This window comes from Anthonomus grandis, chromosome 5 (assembly GCF_022605725.1).
Source record: "Anthonomus grandis grandis chromosome 5, icAntGran1.3, whole genome shotgun sequence".
NCBI lineage: Eukaryota > Metazoa > Arthropoda > Insecta > Coleoptera > Curculionidae > Anthonomus > Anthonomus grandis.
Genome location: NC_065550.1, coordinates 9,976,572 through 10,001,907, shown reverse-complemented (window position 1 = coordinate 10,001,907; position 25,336 = coordinate 9,976,572). Strand labels below are relative to the sequence as shown.

Here is a 25,336-nt window from a genome sequence, read left to right as displayed (position 1 = left end):
TTTTTAAATTTTTTTGAAAAATTAGATGAATGATGTACAAAAGTATTAGAACAATATAAGCTATAGTGCCTTATTGGCTTTACTACACTTACCGGTAATAAATTTGCATTGAATGTTAATGTTGTACTTTATAATCCTAGATGGGTAAAATTTTTGCTATAGACTATAAACAAAACAATATCTAATAAAAAATGAAGCATTTTATTAAAGAAATAAAAGTTTAATAATTATTGTATTTATGGTTGGCAACTGCTGTTATGATTTTAGTTGAAAAGCTGACGTCATCAAATGAATATCTACCATTTAACATATCTACCATTATAGAAAAATTTTCTTTGCTAGACGTTGATTTGATGTTAAATAGTCGATCTGAGTAGGTTAAAATACTGGCATGCTAATTCTCCAAGGCAACTTTTTAACAAAGTAGGTAATTAAAAAAAATCAATTTGAAAAATTGCTAATAAAGACTAACCTAAGTTCCTGATATTGGTTGAAATCGAATCAAAGTTATTTTTGCTCCTAACTTATACATTTATGCTTTAGGTATACATCAGTCTAATAAGTCTAATAAGATCTTGTATTTTATATGTACACAATAAAACGAATTTAGTTTATATAATTAATCCGAAAATTAGTAATTGGACGTTTTTTGTTTTTCTTAATCTACGAGTGTATACCGACCAGAATTGAAATGGTCTTTATTATGTTTTAGGTGAGTATAGTAATTATTATTAAGTAATGATGTTTACATAATTATTAAACAGATCAATAAACTCTTAATCCGAAGATCATGACGAAGCTCATCACTTCACCAGCTTATAATTTATTTCACGAATTTAAATGCCGTCCAAATCCCAAGACATAGAAATCTTCACGCAAATTACGCAAGACCTGGTCATCAATTTCGCTTTAAAACATTTTGTGGGAGCCTTCACTTAAGCAATTCGTATAAATGTAAGTGCTAAAAAGGAATAAATGCTACGGTTTTTTTTTACCCATTAGGTTCGTTAAATAATGATGAATGGACGCAGAGGAATCTTGACGGTTCGATTTATTAAAATGTTAATGATATTAGTTAAAATGAAAAAATGTTAATGGTTTAGCATTTAGGTGAATTTATTGGGTCTTGATGTTTCGAAGATTATTGCGTAAAAAAAAATCACCAATATCTATGAGTCTTTACATAAATAAGAAATTTTAAGAAAGTCATTTCTATAGATTATAATATAGTATTAGAATATTGGGACAATTTTTGAGAGATAATACTTTGAAGGTAAAACAAAAATGCATTTATAATAACAATGCAGATATCTTATTTATTTATGGGTATTCGAAACGTCAGACAGATAAGCACCCTGTATAGCAGAATATAATAGTTTCGTTTCACATATGATATCAAAACGATGGCTCATCACTAAAGAGAGATACAACGTACCATTTTAGAAAAATATACATGTCCTTGTTGTAACTCGGACCATTTGTTCAAATTCTTAAGACTTTTATTTTAGGGGGTACATTAAGCTTATCTATCATCTCACATTCAACTTGCATTTTCATTAAGAAGGGGTTGAGATCATTTTGAGGTGAATAATAAATACATTTAATTTTTTGCGTTCCAGGCAAATATTTTTTTTATTAATTAGGAAATAGGTTTTAATTAAAAGGGAGAATTCATCAAAGGAAAAAAATCATTTCTTACCTTGCGATCAGCTATGTCGCAGCTAAAATATGTTTGCTGATCCAGAGGGGTATTGAATATTTGTTAATGGTTAAAGCAGGAAGTTAAAAAGATGAAATCTAGACAATTTAGTATCATGATTTAAAATAAAATAACTTAAATTAAGGCCTAATCGGGGTTCTTAAATAAGATAAGCTACTAACAACTAGACCTGTAGGTAAAACTATTAAACTAAATATAACTAGAACCCTAAATAAATTTTACTAACCTATATAAACAATATAATAGAGCAAAACAGTATAAAATCTGTAAAAATGATTAACTTATTGATATTTTCATAACAATATAAATATATAACCAACATTATATATTTGACAAAAGGGTGGTTACTACTTAAACAATTATTTTTGTAACGTTAATTTTTAAATTTAGTTATCCTAGAAGTCGGTGTTTATTTGTTCGTTGTTTCTTTTTATGTAGTTTGTAAGGCCATTAAATAGGCAAGTAATAAATTGAACGAATTGTCGAAAAAGTGGGCTGCCAAGGCAGTTGTGCATATAAGTCTCCTAATGGACCCGTCATGCCCTACCGGGGGCTACCAGAGCCCAACGGCCTTAGAGAAACCGATAAGACTCTCTGGTCTGAAGGACTTAAAGTCACTCGGTACACTGAAAGTGTTACCCAAGTATTTGAACCTGGCGCGCGTGAGTGCTGGGCACTCCTCGACTACATGGTCAACGGTTTCATCCTCCTCACAGCACCATTCCGAGTTGTCCGCAATACTGATAGTATAGAGATGGCTTCTTAAGTGCTAGTGACCGGTTAAAAGACCTGTCACTAGCCGAATTTCGCATCTTTTTAGGCGTAGTAGATTTTTGGTGAGACAGGCAGAGGGCCAACCTATGTGCGCTTTGGCCTGTCTCATTCCAGGGGACTCAGTCCATCTTCAGTGGGTCCACTTGTCCAGCAGACCCTTCATTGACGCGACCGCAACGCATTTGGCGATACCAACTATGGGTTCCGGCCCCATCGGCACATTCGCGCATCCCAGTCTGGCAGGAGAGTCCGCTTCGTCATTACCTGCATGGCCTGCGTGGCCAGGTATCCAGACGAGCTGGACCCTGCAGCCAACCTGCACCAGTTTTTTCAGGACTTTTATGCACTCTAGTACAAGCTTGGAGCTTACCTTTGCGGCCGTGATAGGCCTTAATGGCAGCTCTGCTGTCCGAGCATATTGATACGACTGTATTGCGGTGTCCGCAGCTTTGGATTTTCTGTCCGCATTTTAATACAGCGAATACTTCGGCCTGGAAGACAGTGGCGTGCTCCCCCAGCGAGTATGCCCTACTGGTATGTGAGATCACAAAGCCCTGATCCAGCTCTGTTATTCATTCTGGAGCCATCTGTGTACCAGATGGTTCCCCTATTTAGCAATGCAGGTCTGTTGGAATGCTGCCACTCCTCTCTACCTGCAATGTGCGTCACGAATCCCTCGCAGTCCACAGTCACTGGGGTCATGCAGTCATTGCCCATCAGAAGGAGAGGACATTCCTGTATGGCCCGTGACAAATTTTTGCGTGACCGGTCTCGGTAGCATGTAGTTCGCCAAGGACGTATAGCCTGTACGCAGTCCTCATTGCCTCGAATTGCACAACGAGGTCCAGAGGCGGAAGGCTCAGCAGAATCTCGAGCGCTCTAGTTGGCGCCGTTCGCATGGAACCCGTTATGCTGAGACATGCAAGACGCTGGACTCTGTCCAGTTAAGCACGAATTTTCGCTTTCTCCGTACATGGCCACCAAACGATAGCCCCGATATAGGCAAGTAATATCTTTTATAAAAAATGTCTTTTGGCTACTAGCACAAAATTCAATATTCTTTTTTAGCTCTGTTTAACATTAAAATGCGCTAAAAATAAAGCATAAATGTAGATAAAAATTTTATAAAAATCTATTATAATTTTAATCAGTACACAATTAAAAAATGTTTTGTGCAAAAAATGTGCCAGTATGTTCTTAACGATGCAAGGACGGATGTTTGCTTCAGTTAAATTGTTTGTAATACATTTAATTCTTAATATTAATTTTCTGAAAAACCAAAACGTCATTTATAGTTTAATCTTATAAAGGATGAGTACATTATTATTTCTTTCAGATTCTCAAAGGTCATAAAAAATGCAAATTAAAAAAAATATTAACCATATACTTTTATTAAGATAGAGCTAGAAATAAATTAATTATTTATCAATTTACTCATAATCTGTTTTAAATCGAACATTGTATAGATATTTATCTGAAATAGCTTTATAATTTATCTTGCATAATATTTAAATATTTTATTTAGTTTCTTCGTATGCTTACATGAACGTGGAAATATTTCAAGACTATAATCACTAAATCGCCCTTAGTAGTTCAGGGCCCCTAAAGAATAATTACGAATAATTGAGATCACGTAACAATCGTTACATAAGTAAGAGTGGCCAAAAAAAAAAACAAAGAACGGTATTAAACAAACAAAGTCGCGGTCCAGTAACCGCGGCTACATAGTGGTTATTCGTTTCAAATTCGCTTGGTCGCTTTGCTATTTTCTCTTTCATTAGTTAAATATAAGCCATTAAAAGCACACATTATAAGGAACTAATAAACTTATTTAGGAATAATAATTTTTTTGAAAAATTAAACCGTTATTTATTTTAAACTACTTAAATTATCTTAAAACTGATTCATATCATATCATAAAAAACTAATTGCTAGAAAAAAACTATCGCTACTTTGTCATGCGCAGTTTGACTGTAATAATTTTTTTACAAAAAAAAAATAAAAAATTACTAGATTATTTAGTTTCATCTTGACATCAGAAATGTTAATTTAATGTCAATATTAGGTTAAGTTTGAATTCTCGAAAAATGGAGGATTACTTTGACTTAAATAGTTTCTTTCTGTTATATACGTAGTTCAAATTTTCAAAAATCATTCAAATTTTACAAATTTCAAAGTTTCATTTCTCGCTTTTTTCAAATGGAACACTCTGTATATTTTTATGCATTTAATGAAAAATTAATAAATAAACATTTTTATTACGTAAATATATTAGCCATCTTTAGTTGTTTTTAAAAAATCTTGATAATTGTCTGTAGATATAAATTTGCTTGAATAAGAACCAGGAAATCTGCATTCTAAACAAAATATTTTATAGTATTTTAATAGGATTTTTTGTTGCTAAACAAAATCTTTCAACTGTTTCTAAATAAATTTTTGACATTTTTATGTGAGATTTTTGATGACAATACCATTTTTGTGTGCTTATTATCAACTAAGTATTCAGTTATTTGAAATTTCGTATGTTTTTTTTTCAAAAAAATACACAGATTGTTCCTTTTAAAAAAAGCGAGAAATGTAGCTTTGAAATTCGTAAAATTTGAATGATAATTACGAAAATCCTGTATATGACAGGAAAAAACCATTTAAGTCAAACTAATCCTCCATTCTTCTAGAATCCGAATTTAACTTAATATTGACATTAAAATTACATTTCTGATGATAATATGAAATTAATTGATATAGTTTTTTTTGTGAAAAAAAAATTACTGTGAAACTGCCCATGACAAAGTGGCTATATTTAGCGCATATACTAAGTAGCCTAAGGTGGTCCCAAAAATGCATATATAGTGCATATTTAAACAAAAAATGCCGCTTATATTGCCCATTTTCTCGAGCAACCTGCATATTTCAAAATATTTTCCAGGAATGCGCTAAAAACGTCCCATAAAAAATTAATGGTGTAGAAAATGTTAACCCTTTTTTTAGGATTTATGGAAGACTAAGGCACTAATGCAGGACCCTGTATAATGTTAATATGTCTATTCCCCATATAAATCTCTGAAACAACTCTATACCATTATAAAATACAATACATCATATAATTTCAAATTAGTTCTTGGTTCTTTCTAAGTTATAATTCTTTTTATAAATGAAACCCTTTGTTTTTAGTGAAATCGAGTTTTTAAGAAATAATAATCGGCGCAGTCCGTACATTCAATAAAACGTCAACTCCTTGTATCTGGTTTAAATTAATGTAAGTTATCGAATCATCTCAGAGATGATTTGTTGATATGATTTGTTTGATACTCTGATATAGGTTACCCCTTTTGTTAATATTAATTTATTTTGTATCTTTAAGTCTAAATAATTAAATTTTTTAATGTAATAAAAACCATTTACCAAAATGCCCTTGAAAAAAAACTTGCCCGGCAACAACTGCTAAAACTGATAACGAAGAAGAAGGAGTTGAAGCTTATAAACTTTCAAAGATATGTTTAATTATCCCTGAGTATAAATTTAAAAGTAGAGCTGCTTAACTAATAAATTCGAGAAATTGACAGTCATATGCAGAAATAAAGCAATTTCTTAATATTTACTTGAACGATTCTAGAGATTTATGATAACTTATACAAAACCTACAATAGATTAGCCAACTTCCAAATGAGTCAAATCTTACTATTTTAAATCACTTTTTTTTTAAACAAGCATATATTTCTGAAAATAAAGTTTACAATTCAATTTTACAAACTTAACAACTCTAAACAGTCCATATAGCTCTGGCCTCGAGAACTGTAGAATATTCAACAAAAATTAGTGTTATTCCCAAGATAAATAATGTACATTATATTACCATTACTATTACTATCACTATTACCATTATTACCATTATTATACGATATTAATCCTATTTCTAATAAACTATATAAAACAATAAATACTATGTAGAAAGGAAATATTTTAATTTATTTACAAATTATTTATTTATTTTATTTTTTTTTAATTATTAGGCAATTCATTATATATCTTAGATGCGCGGTCAATTGGGCTGTTCATTTTTATATTAGTTCTACTATACAGGGTGTCCCAGCGAAAACGAAACAGAGGTATTTTTGGTATGAAAAAATTTTTTTTTTACAAAAATCTCGAACACGTCGATTTTATTTTCGAGGGGGACAACTTTTCCTTACCAAGGCACCCTCATACCAGTAAGTGGGATCACCCCTAAAATCTTAAATAGAAAGAGGGGTCGTATGATACCTTATTTTAAAGGTCTTTTAATTCTGAATATAACTGCCAAATTTGAAGTGGCTAAATTTTTTTATCCGGATATGACAGCTTGTCAAAATTGTAGAAACAGCGAAAATGAAAAAGGTATTTTGAACTCTGTTTTGGATAATATTTTTAAAAGAATAAGGAAGTCCTAATTTCAAAGGGGTCACTTATTAATTAAGAGGCCACCCTAATACCTGGAACCCTTTACGAGGGGTTGAAAGCACCCCTTAAATCTTAAATAGAAAAAGGGGTCATGTCATTCCCTATTTTGAAGGCCTTTTTACTCTGAATTTAAATGGTGACTTCTGAGTGACTGATGGATATCTTGTGGATATAAAAATAGCAAGAAATACAATCTTTACTGCCAGTAAAAGTGGAGAGATAAGAAATACCTACCCTTTTCCTTTTGTGTCTTTTAAATAAAACAAGTTTATTTAAATTACGTCAATTTATTAAATGTTCAAATTGTGCCCCGCCTACTTCCATGCAGGAATACAGGTTTTGCTTAAAACGATGCCTGACGTTTTGTAGAACTTCAGGTGTTCACATCTGACACTCATTTATAATTCTCTGGCGTAAGTCTTCTAGGGTGTCTGGTTGGGTAGCGTAAACTTTTGTTTTTAAATGCCCCGATAAAAAAAATCTAATGGGGTTAAATCGGGTGACCTAGCTGGCTATTCCATAAAAGGTCTTCTCCTTCTAATACAACGATCAGGAAATATCTCATCAAGATATTGCCTCACACCAGCAGCATAATGTGGAGGCGCTCCGTCTTGTTGGAAAACGACTTGATCATCATCAGAATGATCCGCCTTCCATTATTTCTACTATTATCCAAGAATAATACGGCATTTTCCAAGAGATCTTGGTACATTTCTCCATTCAAATTTCCGGGCAGAAAAAACGGACCAACAATGGAGCCGCCCAAGATTCCCGCCCAAACATTTAACTTCTCAGGGAACTGGGTATGAACTTCACGAAACTGGCCCGGATTTGCATTTGACCAGTAGCGGCAGTTATGACGATTTACGTTGCCATTAAGAAAAGAAGTACATTCATCTGAAAAGCAAATGTTGTAAATAAGACGCGGATTAACAGTTATCATATCACTAAGCGATTCACAAAATTGCACTCGTCTGTCAAAATCGTCCTCATTCAGTTCTTGCACCAGATGAATTTTGTAAGCATGGAATTTATTATGCTTAAGTATCCTATGAACACTACTTTTGCTTACTCCTGTACTCGTCGCCAATTTTCTGACACTTATTCCTGGCTCGGCATGAAGTTGACCTAGGACAGTTATTTGCATTGCTTCATTGACAACAACAGCATTTTGAACCTCACGCTTTTTATTTAAGACACTGCCAGATTCCCTAAATTTAGCAACTATTTCTAGAACGTATTTTCTGTTGACTCGTTTTTCTGGATGAAGGTCATTAAATTCTTGTACCGTTCTATTGGCACAATTGTTATGCCGAAAGAAAAACTCTATCATCTCAACTCTCTCTGCAGTAGAATAAACCATTGCTAACAGTGTTTCAACACGTAAAAGACTGGATAATAATTTAAAACTATTTAAATAAATGCTGTTTTATGAAAAAAGTACCAATGATATTTAGCAAGCTAAATAAATTCTTCAGATACTTGTGTTTGCATTTTATTTGGTATTTTGTTTTTATTTATGATATGCTGATAAGATGTAATAACAATAATATTAACAATACTAATAAATTTTTAATCATGTTTTAATGATCAAATAAAAAAAATTGTAAGAAAGGGTTTCAGGCATAAAGGTTTATTTAAAGCATTTTTTCCAGAATTTTATTTGGCTTTCATATCCAGAAGAAATCCATCAGTCACTCAGAAGTCACCATTTAAATTTAAAGTGAAAAAGCTTTCAACATAAGGTATAACACGATCCCTCTTTCTGTTTAAGATTTAAGGGGTGCTTTCAACCCCTCGTAAAGGATTCCAGGTATTAGGTGGCCTCTTAATTAATAAGTGACCCCTTCGAAAATAGGATTTCCTTGTTCTTTTAAAAATATTATCCAAAAAGGAGTCCATAATACCTTTTTCATTTTCGCTGTTTCCGCAATTTTGACAACCTGTTTTATCCAGAGAAATAATTTTAGCCACTTCAAATTGGGCAGTTATATTCAGAATTAAAAGACCTTTAAAATAAGGTATCATACGACCCCTCTTTCCATTTAGGATTTTAGAGGTGATTCCACCCCCTCGAAGGGGGTTGCTGGTATGAGGGTGCCTTGGTAAGGAAAAGTTGTCCCCCTCAAAAATAAAATCGACGTGTCCGAGATTTTTGAAAAAAAAATTTTTTTTCATACCGAAAATAGCTCTGTTTCGTTTTCGCTGGGACACCCTGTATACTACATATAAGTTGGATTGAGATCTGGTGTTGTAGCTGTGAATTTCGTCGGAGAATGTTATACTGGAATTACATTTTAATTGTTTATTTAAGATTTTATACATTAATTTACATTGTTCAAGAATCAACAGTTTTTACAAATTAAAAATGCCTAGTTCACTATACAGGGTTTCTGTATGTGTAGTTATCTCATAATTAAACATTATTTTAAGTACCTTATTTTGTGTTATTTGAACATCACCAAATTTTGTTTTACCATGTAACCCATATAGGTAAAAGATATCTGTGATAAGAAAAAGGCATTATATACATTCATTTTGGTTTTATGTGTTAAATAGCTCCTACTTTTATATATGCATGGTATGAGTGAGAGAATTTTTTGTGTAATTTTATTTATATGCATTTGCCAGTTAAGAGATTCATCTATTTGTAAGCCGAGATATTTTACACAGGATGTCTTTTCTAAATTAAAATTATTTATTTTAATGTTTATATTACCTATATGTTTATTTTTTTGCTTGAACAACATAAATTGTGTCTTATCGATGTTTATTTTTAACCTATTAGAAATTAACCATTTATAATACCAACTTAAATCGTTATTAATTATTTCTACAAGTTCTTGCTCATTCTCCCCTATGTATAATTGAGCCGTATCGTCAGCAAATGTAAAATATCGTGCATTTAGTTTTGCAGATTTTAGGTTTAAAACATATAATATATACAATAGCGGCTCGAGTACCGACCCCTGTGGTACACCATAGTTGTTTGTTAATAATTCGCTGCTAATATCGCTCAAATCAACATACTGCCTTCTATCCACCAAATAAGTATTCATGAGATTTAGGAAAAGTGCCCCCAGACCCAAACCCTGAAGTTTTCTCATCAACAAATCGTGACTAACCAGGTCAAAAGCCTTTTTCAAATCAATAAATATTACAACCACAATTTTTCCCTGATCTAATGCCTTTGAAATGGTACTAATAAAATCAACAGTAGCAGCAAGGGTGCTACTATTTTTAACAAAACCATATTGATACTGATCAAGCAGTGAATTTTTATCAACAAAATTCATTAACCTTTTCTTAATAACTTTTTCCAGGACTTTAGATTAAGTGTTTATAACAGTAATAGGTCGGTAGTTGTTCATTTGTTCCTTTTTACCAGATTTAAAAATTGGAATAATTTTATTTTTTTTTAATTCTTGAGGAAACACGCCAGTAGTAAACACTTTATTTATTAAATTTGAAATAATACCTATAACATGATCCTTTAAAGTAATTAAGTCTAAGACCGTCACTCCATCTTCACCCGGAGAAGAGTTACATTTTAACTCCAACAAAATCTCACATACCTCATTTGGGTTGGTTGGTTCAATATTAATAAGAGTGTCACTGCTACTTACTTCTTCAAAACCTATGTTGTCATTATTTAAAATTTGAATTTCATTGTTTAACTCCTTGACAATATTCTCACCAACCTGCGAAAAATGTAAGTTTAAGTTATCAGCAATATCCTTTTGCTCTTTGATTATTTTGCCGTTTATATTTAAAAAGTCTATTTGAGTATTGTTAGGTTTGCTATTAAAAAAACTATTGACAAATTTCCACTGCCTTTTTTGATCAGTTCCTGCACGATCCCACTCCTTACGAAAAAATTGATTTTTCAGTGTTTTAATTTTATTATTAACTTTATTTTTAATTTTTCGAAATTCATCATTATACAATAGATTACCCGGGTTTTGAATTTTTTTTTACAAGCATCATCCCTTTGCCTCATCATTTCAAGAATTTCGCTATTAATCCATGTATTATTTTCTTTTATTTTTACTGTTTTTATATTTTGTGACTTTCTTTTAGCTACCTCGATCAGTTCAGTCAAGTCCCGAAATGATGATACAATAACAGACCTACTAATTTGACTAAATTTATATACAAATTTTTTGTAGTTTATCCAATTGATTTGATGGTTTACTTTTGGTTTATATATTTTATTATTATAATTTATTTTAAACAAGAGACGATTATGATCAGTAAGAGAGGTGTAGTGAATGTCAACACCTTCAGTTAATATCTTTGAACTCAGGTCCGATAAAACATGATCAATTATGATCTTACTATTTACTGTTACTCTTGTTGCATTTTCATTATTAATTGTGTTACGTATTTTAAAGTTATTTATAGTTAATAGGTTTTTATAGTTAGTAACTAGTGTACAGTTTTCCAATAAATTAATATTAATGTTACCTACAATAATATGTTTTCTAGAATATTTCGTAAGTATAGTTTCCAAGTCTCTTAGAAACTCGATGTTACTATATGAGGGTGGTTTATATACAACACTTAATTTTAAGTCAGACTCACCGATATTTACACAGATCCAGTTTGTAGTCTTTTCTGTACTAAACCTATCTACTTCCTGGCACTTTATAGTTTTTTTTTATATACCGTGATGTTCCGCCACCTCTGCCGTCTCTGCATGAGTGTATAGCCGTGTAATTGTCTGTAATGTAATGTCTGTATGTAATTGTAATGTCATACAAGAACACCTCGTCCTTATTTAACCATGTCTCAGATAGTGCTAGAACATCACATGAATTTGCTAGTAAAAAACACTTCACATCATCAACTTTGTTACGAATACTCTGAATATTCATATAAGAAACACTCAATTGTCTAAGAGGCCTAATTAGTTTTCCAGCGCAATTTCCCAATTTGACTGGTATCACTTTTGATCTATCATCTTTCCTTAGAAAAATAGTTCCATCACTCATCCACAGGTACTTATAATCACAATCTTTTTTAAATGTTCTAGCCATTGTAAATAGTTTAACATTTTGTTTTGTTAGGTCATGATTTAAATAAATCTTATTGTTTTCAGTATAGCCTAGGTCCTTTGTATTTAATTCGTATCTTTTTTTTTATTTAAACATTTGCTCTTTTACTCCGTTATTTTCAAAACACACTTTGATTGGGCTGTTTTTTGATGGCTCTTTGCCTAAACGATATACTGTGAGACCATTATTTTCTATTGGTACATGTAATTCTTCTCCTATTTTCTTAATTATATGTTGCATATTCTCATTCTCCTTAAAGGGAACTCCGTGTATAATAATGTTGTTGTCTAACTCGTTTTGTTCCTTTTTGTTTAGCTGTTTTTTAATACTTGTTAATTCAGCTTGCATTGTTTCATTTAGCTTTATCTGCTCCTGGTACTGAGCAAACAAATTATTATATTTTTGATCCATCTCATCAGCAAGTTTTGCCATTACGTCCGCTAGTGTGTAGTTTTTTTATTGATTTTGTTGTGATATAAGTTTTTTCTGTTTATTTTTTTCTGCTTTCTTACATGGCTTGCAGAACCAAGGTTGTTTAGATTTGCTTACTTGAATGTAGGCTTTTTGTGAAAGTGATGTACATATCCTATGTTTCCAAATATAACACTTCTCGCGCAATAATCCTTCATCATCATCAGACACTTTTTTATTGCATACATCGCACTTCTCTGACGCCAATGCTGAGCCTGGCATCTTGGCAACACTGCAACCAAACTCTGCTGCGATTATAACCTTCACACCGCTTGGTACAATCTGTTTAATGCTTTTATCACCATTTTTTAAGGCACACACGTTTGCCTTTACTTGCACTGATAAATAATTACTTGAATTTTAGTACTATGATGCTTTTAACTATTATTTTGAGACTAAAACCACTAATTTGTTGATATAAATTACGAGTTCAAAACAACAGGTGTTACGCTGTTGTCGATTATTAAACAAGAAATTAATTATATAATAAACACTTATTAAACACAATATTAAACACTTGAAAATGTTAAATCTAAAAATGCATGCAACTTTACAAAAATCTTTACTAAATAGTAAACAAAAACTTGCTTACTGTAGCCTAATAGATTTTATGATCCGAAAGGCCTTGAAAGCCAAGAGATCTTTTAGATGTTCAATTGAGAACTAACTTTTGTAACGAACTGCAACTAACTTTTCACTTTGAAACCCAGAAACCCTCTAGGATGATCGCAGCTTTAAAATCCCAACAAGAACCTATAGGAGACCTTCATTTTAAATCGATTTCTTCTTTGCAGCGCTGTTACATGACGATCCCGTAAAGCGTTGACTCTGGTGTATCGATCATCCAAAGCGGTAGTGTTGCGCTTCCTACCACTTACCCTACACACTACCACCGCTACGTATTGATCGTAGACCGATAAATATGTAGTACTATAGCCATATAAGATAATTTCACCCATTATTACAAAATAACAGAAAAAAATTATGATGATTAAAAAAGTAGTGAACTGTGGGTGGAAAATTTCGCTCTTAAAAATGAACCAAGGCATATTTTGATATGAACCAAAAAAACGAAATAAAAAAAAAGAAAGATTTTACTGAAACATTGTTTATACCAAATAAAATTCATATAATTATATACAGTCTGCTAAGAAATCATTAACATTGTTTTGAGACCGAGACTTAGAGATTTTATTTTTTGCTCTCATCAACATAGGACTAAAAATAAAAAAAATTGAATAATTTTTTTCTGTTGCTTTTTTTTAGTATGCCCTTTAAAATGATGTATTACACTATAGGATAGCCATTTGACATACCAAAGTATGACGTCGATAAATTATTCATTACTATCATTTTAGCTCACTATTCGCTGGTACGTAAACTGATTTAATTTTTTTTTGGCACTGTTAAATAGACATTTTAATGCTGCTTACAATGATGTGTCACATAATGCAGGCTCTCATTGGGTTTCTATTTGACATACCAAATAGAGGTTAGCTGGACGTGAGGAGGTAATTGAAAGAAGTTTGTCAAATATCAAATTAAACGCCCCCCTGTATATCTAAATTAATGTGTTTTTTTTTAAGAAGTTATTAAGGGTGGTTCGTTTTGAAATGAAACCACCGCATGTACAAATGTATTAATAAACTATTACATTCATATATTTTCAGATGTTATTAAAAGATTTCTAAAAAAACACATTTAATTAAAATAAAAAAATGTTTTACTTTTAAAAGATCAGAAAACAAAATAGTTCTGTTATCCTAAAATTATCAATCGTAGATTACACCTCTGATAGGTTTCTTGTATTTCTCTTTTATTTTAAAACTCGTTAATTTTTAATGTGTACCAAAATAAAAAAAAAACTCTTCCTATTTTTCATTAATTAAGGCGCGACCAAATGCATTTATCAATAGTTTTTTTTTATTTAATTTACATAAAGAATTATTTATTTTTAAAATTTGAGTTTTTACACTACATAAAAATGATTGTTAATCAATATTGGATAATATAAATGCATCATTTTAAAAACGCGCTTACAATATGATTAAAATTGTAATTAAAGCTGATATATATTTCTGTAATCATGTACGTCTTATAACAATCTAGGGTTGGCATCCGACCAATATCTGCAATTATGTTAATAGTATGTCTTAGTACGATTAAGGAAAAGGGAGCATTCGTCAGCAAAACCGATATACAAAATAAATTGTGGATCGCTTATAAGTACAAGATTGGGCGGCCGTCGAAATGACGTGAGTCCATTGTATTTGAGGAAGAAGAAGAAGAAGATCGCTTATAAGCGATGTATAATTTCAATGTGAATTTTTTACTAAAAATTACTCTGTAAAATATATCGTATCAGATACCTTGTACATTATGATATAATATAAAACATACCGTATATAATATTGTGATTCAATAGGAGAAGATACAGAAATACTCTAGAATTAGAAATACTAAGAATGGCGCAGCCTAATGATCAGCTTTATTTCGACGGACCTGTGTGAATCTTAGAGGCTATCTACGACAAGTATACCAGAGCCAACTAAAATCTAAGAGTCAATAACCAGATAAAGGTTGATGACCTAACAGTTAACAGTTTGAGACCGATGCCTCCAACTACAACTCAATTAAACAAGTGACTAGGAAACCGCCAGAAAAAGCTTGAGTAATAAGAAGGGACGTTTTAAACGCTAATACCCCAAGCCTTTGACAGATCCAAGGAACCAGCAACACTTTATAATAAAACTTTTTAAGGCGCAAGCTGACTACATGCTACTAAGTTCCACGTATATGAATAAACGGGATGCGCCGTCTTGGAGAAAGCTTGGTAGTACTGGGAAAAATGTGTGGCTGGAAATATTAGATGATGATGGATACATTAAGTCCAAGGAAGCAACAAACTAATTGAAATACCATAATATTCTTCTATTTCCGAGTAACTTAGAGAGTAATAGAATGGAGTCACGTTATAAGATAAAGGCAAACTCTACCAGTTTTAATCCTGGGTATAGAATCTGGTTATTTAATCTACGGAGGACTTGGAGCAAATCACTAAAGCTCCAGAAAAATCAACGACGTGCGGTAACGCATTCGGCGTCGTCTGAGAACGAAAATGAAAATTATAAACATCGTCCGACTAGTGCCTTATCATAACTCCGGTGGCTCCATCTGTGACCCTGGAGATATTGACTGATCGGGACGATCAAATTTAAAAGGGAAGCATTGGTTATGAAAATGTAAATACGCTAATTATTATCTTAGTTTTTGTAATAGTTTGCCCCTATTTTGCAGCTAAAATTGGTTGGTTATGTTTATTTAGGGTTTTACTTACGTTCAGTTTAATATTTTCGTCTATAGGGCCTAGTTTTTAGAAGTTCATCTTCTTTGAGGGCCCCATTTAAACCTCAATTTAGATTATTTTGTTGTAAATCCTAATAGTTGAAATTTTCTAGTCTTTGTGTACTTGCCTTGATTGACATCCATAGGCAAACACAATGTAGAAACTTCTAAGTCTTTCCAAATCATTTCATGGTTTTTTCATTTTATTAGGATCCCATTTTATGATGTTTTAATAATTTTAAAAAGTTGTAATCTGACTTTGTTAATAAAAAAGTGTGTTCCTAACTTCCGTTAGAACGTATATGTTACTTATATCATATTCTCAATTTATTCTACTTACCTCCTGGTGTTCTATATACTCCACTCCATGCTGTGCGGTAGCATTTGGTTCGATAGTAAAAACCTTTAACTTACTCTTCTTAAACAACCCATCGTTAGGCAAGAGAGTTAGATTAAAAGGCTGACCAAATGCCTCAAGCTTTAAGTTTTTCAGCGCGTCTATATTTTTCGCAGGTTCAGGGGTTGGATTTTTCGTATTCCACTTTTTGGCTGTTTTAGAAAAAGGACCTTTTTCTGGGGAACCATGTTTTAGAGAATTGCCTCCTTTATCGGGTGCGGATGCTATACTTCGTTTTCGTACATGATGGATGGAGACTATTTCATATTCAGGAACTGAAACAAACATAAATTTTATTATATTTTTGATATCCTTTCAATCATAGTAATACATATATGACAAGAGTGAAAAAAAATAGATATCAGAAATGGTTGACAAAAGATAAAACTTTATTCTAGAAGCAATTTTCTACTTAACAAAGAAATTTTCTGAAATAAAATGTTTTTGTTCATATATAATAGAACTGTAAAAATAAGGGTTTTTTATTATCGACACTTTGTCTCACTGTATTAGTGTGTTAGTGAGAGTTTAAATCTATAAATGATATGATAAACCAAAATTACAAAGACAATTAAACATCTTGGCATCTGTACTCCGCACAGTAGAATTTTCATCAGTATTGGGCAACTTCTACTTTTTTAACACAACAAAAAATTCTACAATATTTTTGTATCGACGCTTCGAGCTCCTAATTATAAGTTTCTTAAGAAAACGTGTATGATAAAAATGATATCGTAAAATTGTTGATACCGTCTTAAAAAATTTTAGGTTTTAGATATATTTATAGAAAAATCTAGTTGGTGTAAGTTAGTACATAAGCCAGTCATTAATACCATTGTTGTATAGACAAAGAATATATCTACCATTTTGGTTTTCTGTAGACTGAATGATTCTTTAGAGTGTTGTTGCCAGAGGAGATTTTGATTTTAACAAACTTAAAGATTTTTTAAGTAATCTTAAGTATTAAGCCAAATGACATTTAATTATTAAATATTTCTCAATCATCATAAGAATTAATCGATTCAATAGTGGTATGAATAGGGCGAATTCAATTGTGGGTATGGATAACTTATCCATCCCACATTCAATGAACTTAAGCTCCTGTATTTATTTTCAGATATGCTTAGATAAAAGCTTAATCCGTAAAAATACTTTTTTTCGTAATAAAGATAAAGTTACTACTTCATACATTACTATATATCTATAGCTATACTTCATACCATATAGTAATGTATGAAGTAGTAACTTTATCTCCAGGGTTTATAATGTTTAATTTTTTAATACAGGGTCCAAGTAGTTACCCACGTATGCGCAAAGTCATCTGACATTTAATTTATAATTTGTTAAAATGATCAGCCACATGAAATATTTTCTAATTTTATTGTGAATGAAAAAATTACATTCGGTCAATGCATCAGCAAGAAGAACATATGTACACAATTAAAATAGTACTTATTAAAGAGCAACGTAGAATTTTCAATGAACATAAAACGACTAAGATAATACGACAAAAATACATAACGCGACTAAAATATTTGGTATGGATACAGGCAAAAGAGGTTTTTATGCAAAGCTCTATTTCAACTTTCTATAATCAAAGTTCAAAATAAAGGCTTTTACGGCTTTTTTAAACTTTGCTCTGAAGTGCATTATTTTCTTTGCTACTTTCTACCGATGTAGAAAGCAGATTAAATATTTTAGGTGCCATATAAGAAATGCACTTCTGAGAGACCCTATTAGATTTTTTTGGTATTTCAGCTACTATCTGTTTTATTTGCCTGGTTTCGTAAATCGCCTGGTTAAGCAATTTTATTTTTCGAGGGTACTTTGAAACATAGCATAAGAATCTGGTCGCATAAAGTTGCTTTACCCTAAGAACACTAAGCTCTTGAAATAATAAATCCGTTGGGTACATGCGGTTTTTATATAAAATGGTTTTATACACCATTCCTGTGCTTTTTCCACGCTACTTAATGCAGTTCCATAACTGCTTCCCCATACTACTATGCTATATTAAAGAATATACTCAAATAAGCCATTGTATATAGTCTTTAAATTACTTATATTCATATTTAAGAAGACCTTAATTTCCGTAGTAATAAATATGATTTTTTGTAGTTTGGTACTTATATTTTCTGTGTGATATTTGAAATGCATTTGGCTATCCAAAATTATACCAAGATATTTCATTTTCTGCAACACTTCAACGTTATTAACGCATTTGCATGGTAGCGTTTTTGTACAATTATCTTCGTGTACTATTATTAAGTTTCACAACTGGGGTTTCGCTCGAGAATCTATGTGGAATGGTAGGACTTTTGTCTTTTTCCAGTTAAGACTCAAGACTTTTAGATCTTGCCAATTTTTAACCCATTTTAAGGTCTTTTGGCATTTAATCTTTATTTCTTCCCAAGTGTTACCATTTATAAGACACACACTATTGTCTGCAAAAGAGACAATTTCGAAATCCTCCTGATGATCCAGAATATCATTTAAGTACAGAATGAACAGCATCGGATCTAAAACAGTTCCTTGGAGGACTCCATATTCCACAATTCTTTGTGAGCTTTCACTAGTACCAATAGTATTTCTTTGGATACGACCTTTAACGTAACTCTTTAACAGCTGTAATACTACTCCTCGAAAACCGTACACTTCCGTTTTAAAGAGTAATAAATTCAGATGGACGGAATCGAATGCTTTTCGCAGATCGAGAAAAATGCCTGAGGCACTTTAAACGCACCAAGACCAGCTAGGTCTTGGTGCGTTTAAATTTGAGTAAATTGTTGTTGTGACATGCGTGAGTGCCTCTTCAGTTCCTAGGTTTTGCCGAAATCCGAATTGATTTTTAAGTAAAAATTTGTTTTTATTTATAAAGTCTACCATTCTTGATTTAAGAAGTTTTTCGAAAATTTTTGAAAATGCTGAAATTAAGGAAATTGGGCGATAGTTTGTGCAACTACTTATATCTCCACTTTTAAAAATTGGCTTAACATTACAAACTTTAAAATAAGTTGGGCATATACCGGTTGTAAAACAGAGGTTAAAAATATGTAATAACGGACTCAGAATATAGTCAGCAATGTTTTTTTATTAATAAAGGGGTTATGTTGTCAAATCCTGGGGCTTTATTAGTATTTAAGCCAAGTATATTGCTTTTTAATTCAGTTTTATCTATGGGTTTTAGAAAAGCAGAATTTTGTATTCTATATTTTGCATTGAAATTTTGTAAGTATGTTTTTTGTTCTGAAATTTTTATTTTTTCGGCCAAAGGTTTTCCCACGTTGACAAAAAATTCATTTAAATATTCAGATTTGTCTTGATTATTTATTAGAGTATTCCCACTGCTATTTGTTATTTCTCCTATTTGATTTTCATTCTTTTCTATATTTAGTGCATTTCCTATCGTTTTCCAAAATATACGAGGGTTGTTTTTATTTTCCAATAGCTGTTCTTTGTAGTATTTATTTTTTGATTTTGGTAATAATATGTGAATTATGTTCCTATATCTCCTGTACCTCAGTTTAAGGTTTTCATCATTGGGGTGTTCTTTGGAAAGTTTGTCCCGCGTTTCAATTGATTTTATTATTGTGTCTGTTATCCAAGGGGTTCTTTTCTTTGTCCTGTTGTGAGTTCTTACTTTCATAGACATTTGAATATTCCTGTTTAGGACTTGAACAAATGCGTTCATACTTGTATCGGGATTTAGATGTTTATATATATCATTCCATTTTTCATCTGCGAAAATATATTTTAGTTTATTAAAATCTACTATAAAATTTTTGCTGCGATCTATTCTTTCTTTCGCAAAGTTTAATGGAATTGACATACCTACTGCATGGTGATCCGTTATTTTTGTTTTAATTATAAAGGTTTGATAGTCACCGAGTTGCTGGAATTCGTTAATTAAAATGTGATCTAAACAACTTTGCTGATCGTTTCTTTCGCGGGTATATTCATTAATTAAAGAAATAAATCCCTGTTCATAAATAATGTTTAGATAATATTTCATCTTATTTCTTCTCTCTTTTTTTGAGATATCAAGATTGAAATCTCCCATTATAATTCCTAAATGCGACGAGGGCTGATGAAGTGAAAGGTAATCAGACAGATTTTCAAAGAAAGTATCTAAATTTTGCTCAGGAGGTCTATATAATGTATTTTAACTGACTGCTTTTATTTCTGAGATTTTTATACGAAACTTTCGAACTGACTGCCATTGGTTTTTAATTAATACTACGATCCCATGATTTTGGTTAAACTTGCCATGATTATAGAAAGTATTATAACCCTTTATTCTGAAATAGTCAATATAATCTACTTTCCACGTTTCCGTAAATAAAACCAAATCAAAATTATAATTTGCGAATTCTAATTGAGCTAAGAAAATATCAAAGTTTTTATTAATGCTGGTTATATTTTGGGTTAAAATGTTAAAGCCGTTATTTCGCACCGAACTATTAAACTCATAAATGTCATTGAATAACTTTGTTGGTACTTTTAAGCCATTGTCAATGTCATTTATCCGTTCTGCTATATCCCTCTTATACAAAAATTAAATCAAAAAACATCAAATTAAATAAAAAGGATTAAAGGCCAAAAATAGAACCTAATATAAGATAAAAGTATTAATTTTATAAATTGCAAGATTTTTTACAGAAAATATTATATAAATATATAATAAAATATATAAGTAATTAAAATAAATAAATATATACAGGGTGTCCCCCTTAAGATAGATACAAGCCAATATCTTGGTTGTTTGTTGAGCGATGTTTTTAATTTTTGGTGGGAGACTGTATGGCTAAAAGGCGCACATTTTGCTCAGGGTAAGAAATGTAATATCTTATAGACGTACATACGTTTCAATAGGGTTTGATATTATTAAATTCAAAAGTAAACTACCTAGGACACTATTTATTTAAAATCTGTTAAATTATATTGAATCTTCCTTACCCAAGACAGCGAATCTAATAAAGTATAAATTTTTTATGTAAAATTAAAAAAAGGATTTATTTTGATACTTTTTCAACCGATATACGGAGAAAAAGTTAAGGGTTCTAAAAAAGTAACGAAACGAGTGCCCTCTATCGAAAACACGAAAACTGTATACGAAATTTTCTTTTTCTTTTTAAAAGACTCGTATGTTTTAAATTTCATGTCAGTATGTCAATTGGTCCAGGACCTATGAGAAAAAAACGATAAATCAAATAATGCTTTGACACCCTGTATTTCAGTTACTATTAAAGTTAGGATAAGGCAAGTTGACCTCAATTACATTATTTTGACGTAAGGAATCTACTGTTGTTCTATGTCCCATTACTTTCGGGACACCCTGTACATATAAATTCTCCTTATAAGTTAACGGCAAATCATGAACAGGATTCCAAAAAAATCATTTTGCAAAAAAACCAAAAAATAAGTATTTTCTATCAACGGGAGAGTATCATTTCAGAATAATAGATATTGGAGTGGTGAGAATTTTGGCTTGCTGTTTATGATTTGCCGTTAACTTATATATTCAACTAAGATGGTGCTCCAATTCATAATGCCTGCACCTGTGAGAAGATAGCTTAATAAAAATTATCAAGATAAATAAATGATTAGCAATAGTTCTTTAGTAGCTTTTATCTGTGGGGTTAAAATAAAGTCTAACACAACAGAAGAATTGAAAACTAAGAAAGCTATTTGAAAACTTAAATCGATTATTATGTTGATAAAAATCCACTTGTTTATCCAGTGGCGTCGTAAGCATGTAGTTGAAAAAATTATAATGAAATTTTTTTAACTACATGCTTATAATTAATAATTAATAAAATTATTATTTTGGGTAAGGAAGATTCAATATAATTTAACCGATTTTAAATAAATAGTGTCCTAAAAAATTACTCTTGAATTTAAAAAAATAACCCTATACAAGCCCCATTAAAACGTAGATTTAAGAGATATCACGTTTATTACTCTGGACAAAATGTGCGCCTTATATCCTTAAATTATTATCCTTATTTTATATATCCTTAGAGCTTTCTACCAAAAATTAAAAACATCGCTCCACAAACAATCAAGATATTGGCTTGTATCCATCTTAAGTGGGGCACCCTGTATAATGTGTATTTAAAATATGTTTATTTCTTTGGTATAATTAAAAATTATTTTACTAATATTTGTGTTACTAATCTTTTCAATAAGAGTAAATTTTAAAATATACGCATTTAAATGACGGCTCGTGGGTTATTGAACAGAAGAGCCTGCTTATATATATTTAAGAATATCACAAATACGAAGAAATATTGTCATTTGGGACAGCGAAAAAAAACATAAAGCTTAAATTTCCAATATCGGTACGCTAATAAGTCTTTAAATTTACAAGATTTTCACGAACCTAATTGAAATAAAAAAATATAATATAGCCCATTTTTGAGCTATAACAGAGAGTATCAAAATGTAAAGAATTTAAACTATTGTTGAGTAGCTAGCCGATTATATCTTCAGAATGTTTAAATTTATTTAAGATTTTTTGTTGAAAAGTATTCATAATTAGTAAACAATAATTAAAATAACACAAATTGCAAAAAAAAGCTTATTATATAACACTTAACCACATACCTAAAATCAAATAAACACCCGAAATAAAAATCATTAAAATTTATTTTTATCAAAATGTTGACGAAACTCAAACTACGATACCCTTCTCTGGCGCTTTAAATTCCGTAAGAAACTCGCGAAAACGAATGAGCTAACGGAAGATATTAACAGGAGACAAGGGAGTAATATTTTAGCCTCAGTTGCTATGTATAGTGTTGATTATGCTTGCTGCTTAGTTCTCGTCGCGGAGATAGTTAAATGATAAAGAAAGATGTTAGTTAGACGGTCGGTATTTTTACTATGAAACAATTGTGCGACCGTTCTATGTTGATAATATCATGTAGGGTACATATATACATAATACATAATAATAATTATAATCATGTGTTAACATTTAGCCATATATACAAAATTTGGTGCGAATATTTTAAGACCTTGTTGTTGAAGTTAAAATAAGACTTATTTATAAGACTTAAGAAATATCTAGAGTGTTACAAAATTTGTTGCAAATATTTTAAGCGTATTGTTGGAGTTAAAATAATACTTTTTTTCCTATAAACATGTGTCCTAAAATGCACCTCCTCAGAGCTACAGCCCGCGCAAATTGCTTAAAAATCGATTATTTGGAAGCGTAACTACAATTATGCACCAATTCTTCTGATAATTGCATAATTTGCATGTCCCCGTTTTTTGAGTGCTCTTTTTATTTTCCTTCCCAAAAATAGTGTTAACCCAATTTTAAGGGAGGATTTAGGGAAGCTTACCCTTCTGGTGGCCCGTTATGTTTCCTATAAGAAATTTAAAAATCTAGCAACACCATCTAGTTGGCCATGAAGAAATATAATTTTTTTTCTCCTGCACTTTTTCGATATAATTAAGCGTTTTTAAGAAAATCACTAATAAAACGAAAGGGAGTACTATTAAACCCGATTAATCTATTAAATTAGAAAAAACGAAATGGGCTGTGCCTGTTTTATTTTTTCTCCAATCAAGTTAATTTTACCAAAAAATGCAAAACACGATAATTTTAGATTTTTTTATAGCTAATTAGATTTTCAATTAATAGCTAATTAGTTCAAATTTCTTATTGGAAACATAAGATATGGGCTATCAAAAGGGTAAGCGCCCATGAATCGTTTCCTAAAATTGGGCTTACACTATTTTTGGGACAAATAATGTCAAGAGGACCCAAAACATTTAGGACAAATTTCCAAAATATTTGACGTAAAACTGTAAACACTGACTACTAATTCAAATAATCTATTTTCATCAAGCAATTTTCGCGGGCTGTAGCTCTGAGGGGGTGTATTTAAAGACACACGTTTAAAGGGAAAAAAGTCTTATTTTAACTCTAACAATACGCTTAAAATATTTGCAACAAATTTTGTAACAATCTAGATATTTGACAAGCTGACCAGCTACCAACAACATAAATTTAAATTAAAAATCAAGAATTTTAAAAATACATATAATAAATTCCAGAAAAAAACTAAATCAAATTAATATAGAGTATTTGGGTTTCGGCTTTGATAAACTCTAATATTATTTTTATTTTAAATTCTCATTATTTCTTGTTTCCTTATTCCCATTAGTTGAGTAATGGGAGAACTTGTAGCACCTCTTTCATTATGTCTTAAACTTTTTTTTCTCAATATATTATATTCATTTATTGAAGGATTTTAAGTTGCTTGTTTGTAAACTTTTAATTTCAGCTAATAATTGCAAATATGGAAATTAAAGCAACAAAATAAAACTATTATTACATTTAATATCTATAAAAACACAAAATTTACTTTCGCAAGTCGACCCAAAAAAAAACGGAAAGAACCTCACACAAGGCCGGGTCAAGCAGTTTACAAACCTAAAAATAAAAAAGTTCAGTGTCATTACCAAAAAAACACTAAAACCAAATACGCGCGATTATTAGTAGCACTCAAAAATTTCATAAAATTTGTCATTGACTCTTAAAAAGAAACACGACCGCCATAAGCTCACGCATTACCAATAACAAACAGAAATAATGTAGCAAATCAGTTGGAAATTGTTTTATTTGGGTCAATACTGTCACGGTTGTGTTTGCACAAGTGTAATACTCAGTACTACTTTTAATTGCATATTGGTGTTAGTTTTTTAAATTGGTATAGTGCAATTATCACCATTTTTTAGTTTGGTAATTTATTGGCAAATTTTATTTTACTTATTTTTTAGTTTTATAGTGATTCATTTTAAAGCAAATCGAAAAAATGAATTTAATGTGTCTAATAACAAAAAGATGTATTTTAAAACTTTTACTAAGGAAGGAAAGGAGATAATAAAAACCATAACATGTAACAAACAATTGTATTCAAAACTAATTAATTAATGATATAACATGGCATACTCATTATTTGATGTAAAACGTGTAAGTACTTAGCTTAATATATTCCAAATGTTATTGAATGCATCTAATAATTTTTAGGATTACTTTACAATATAAAAAATACTTCAGTAGTGACATCTAAATTACATAAAGTGTTACTTTGATAATACTTTTATGGCAGTGATAATTAA

General features: G+C 30.9%; 1 protein-coding gene across 3 annotated transcripts in view; it reads right to left on the bottom strand.

Moving 5' to 3' along the window:
* Positions 1–25,336, bottom strand: part of LOC126736456 (A disintegrin and metalloproteinase with thrombospondin motifs 16) — a 161,636-nt gene that overhangs the window by 54,782 nt on the left and 81,518 nt on the right. For all 3 annotated transcript variants that reach the window (XM_050440810.1, XM_050440809.1, XM_050440811.1), the window contains exon 4: positions 16,145–16,476. In XM_050440810.1, coding sequence (XP_050296767.1) covers positions 16,145–16,476 — 332 coding nt within the window. The remainder of the gene's footprint in view (positions 1–16,144; positions 16,477–25,336) is intronic.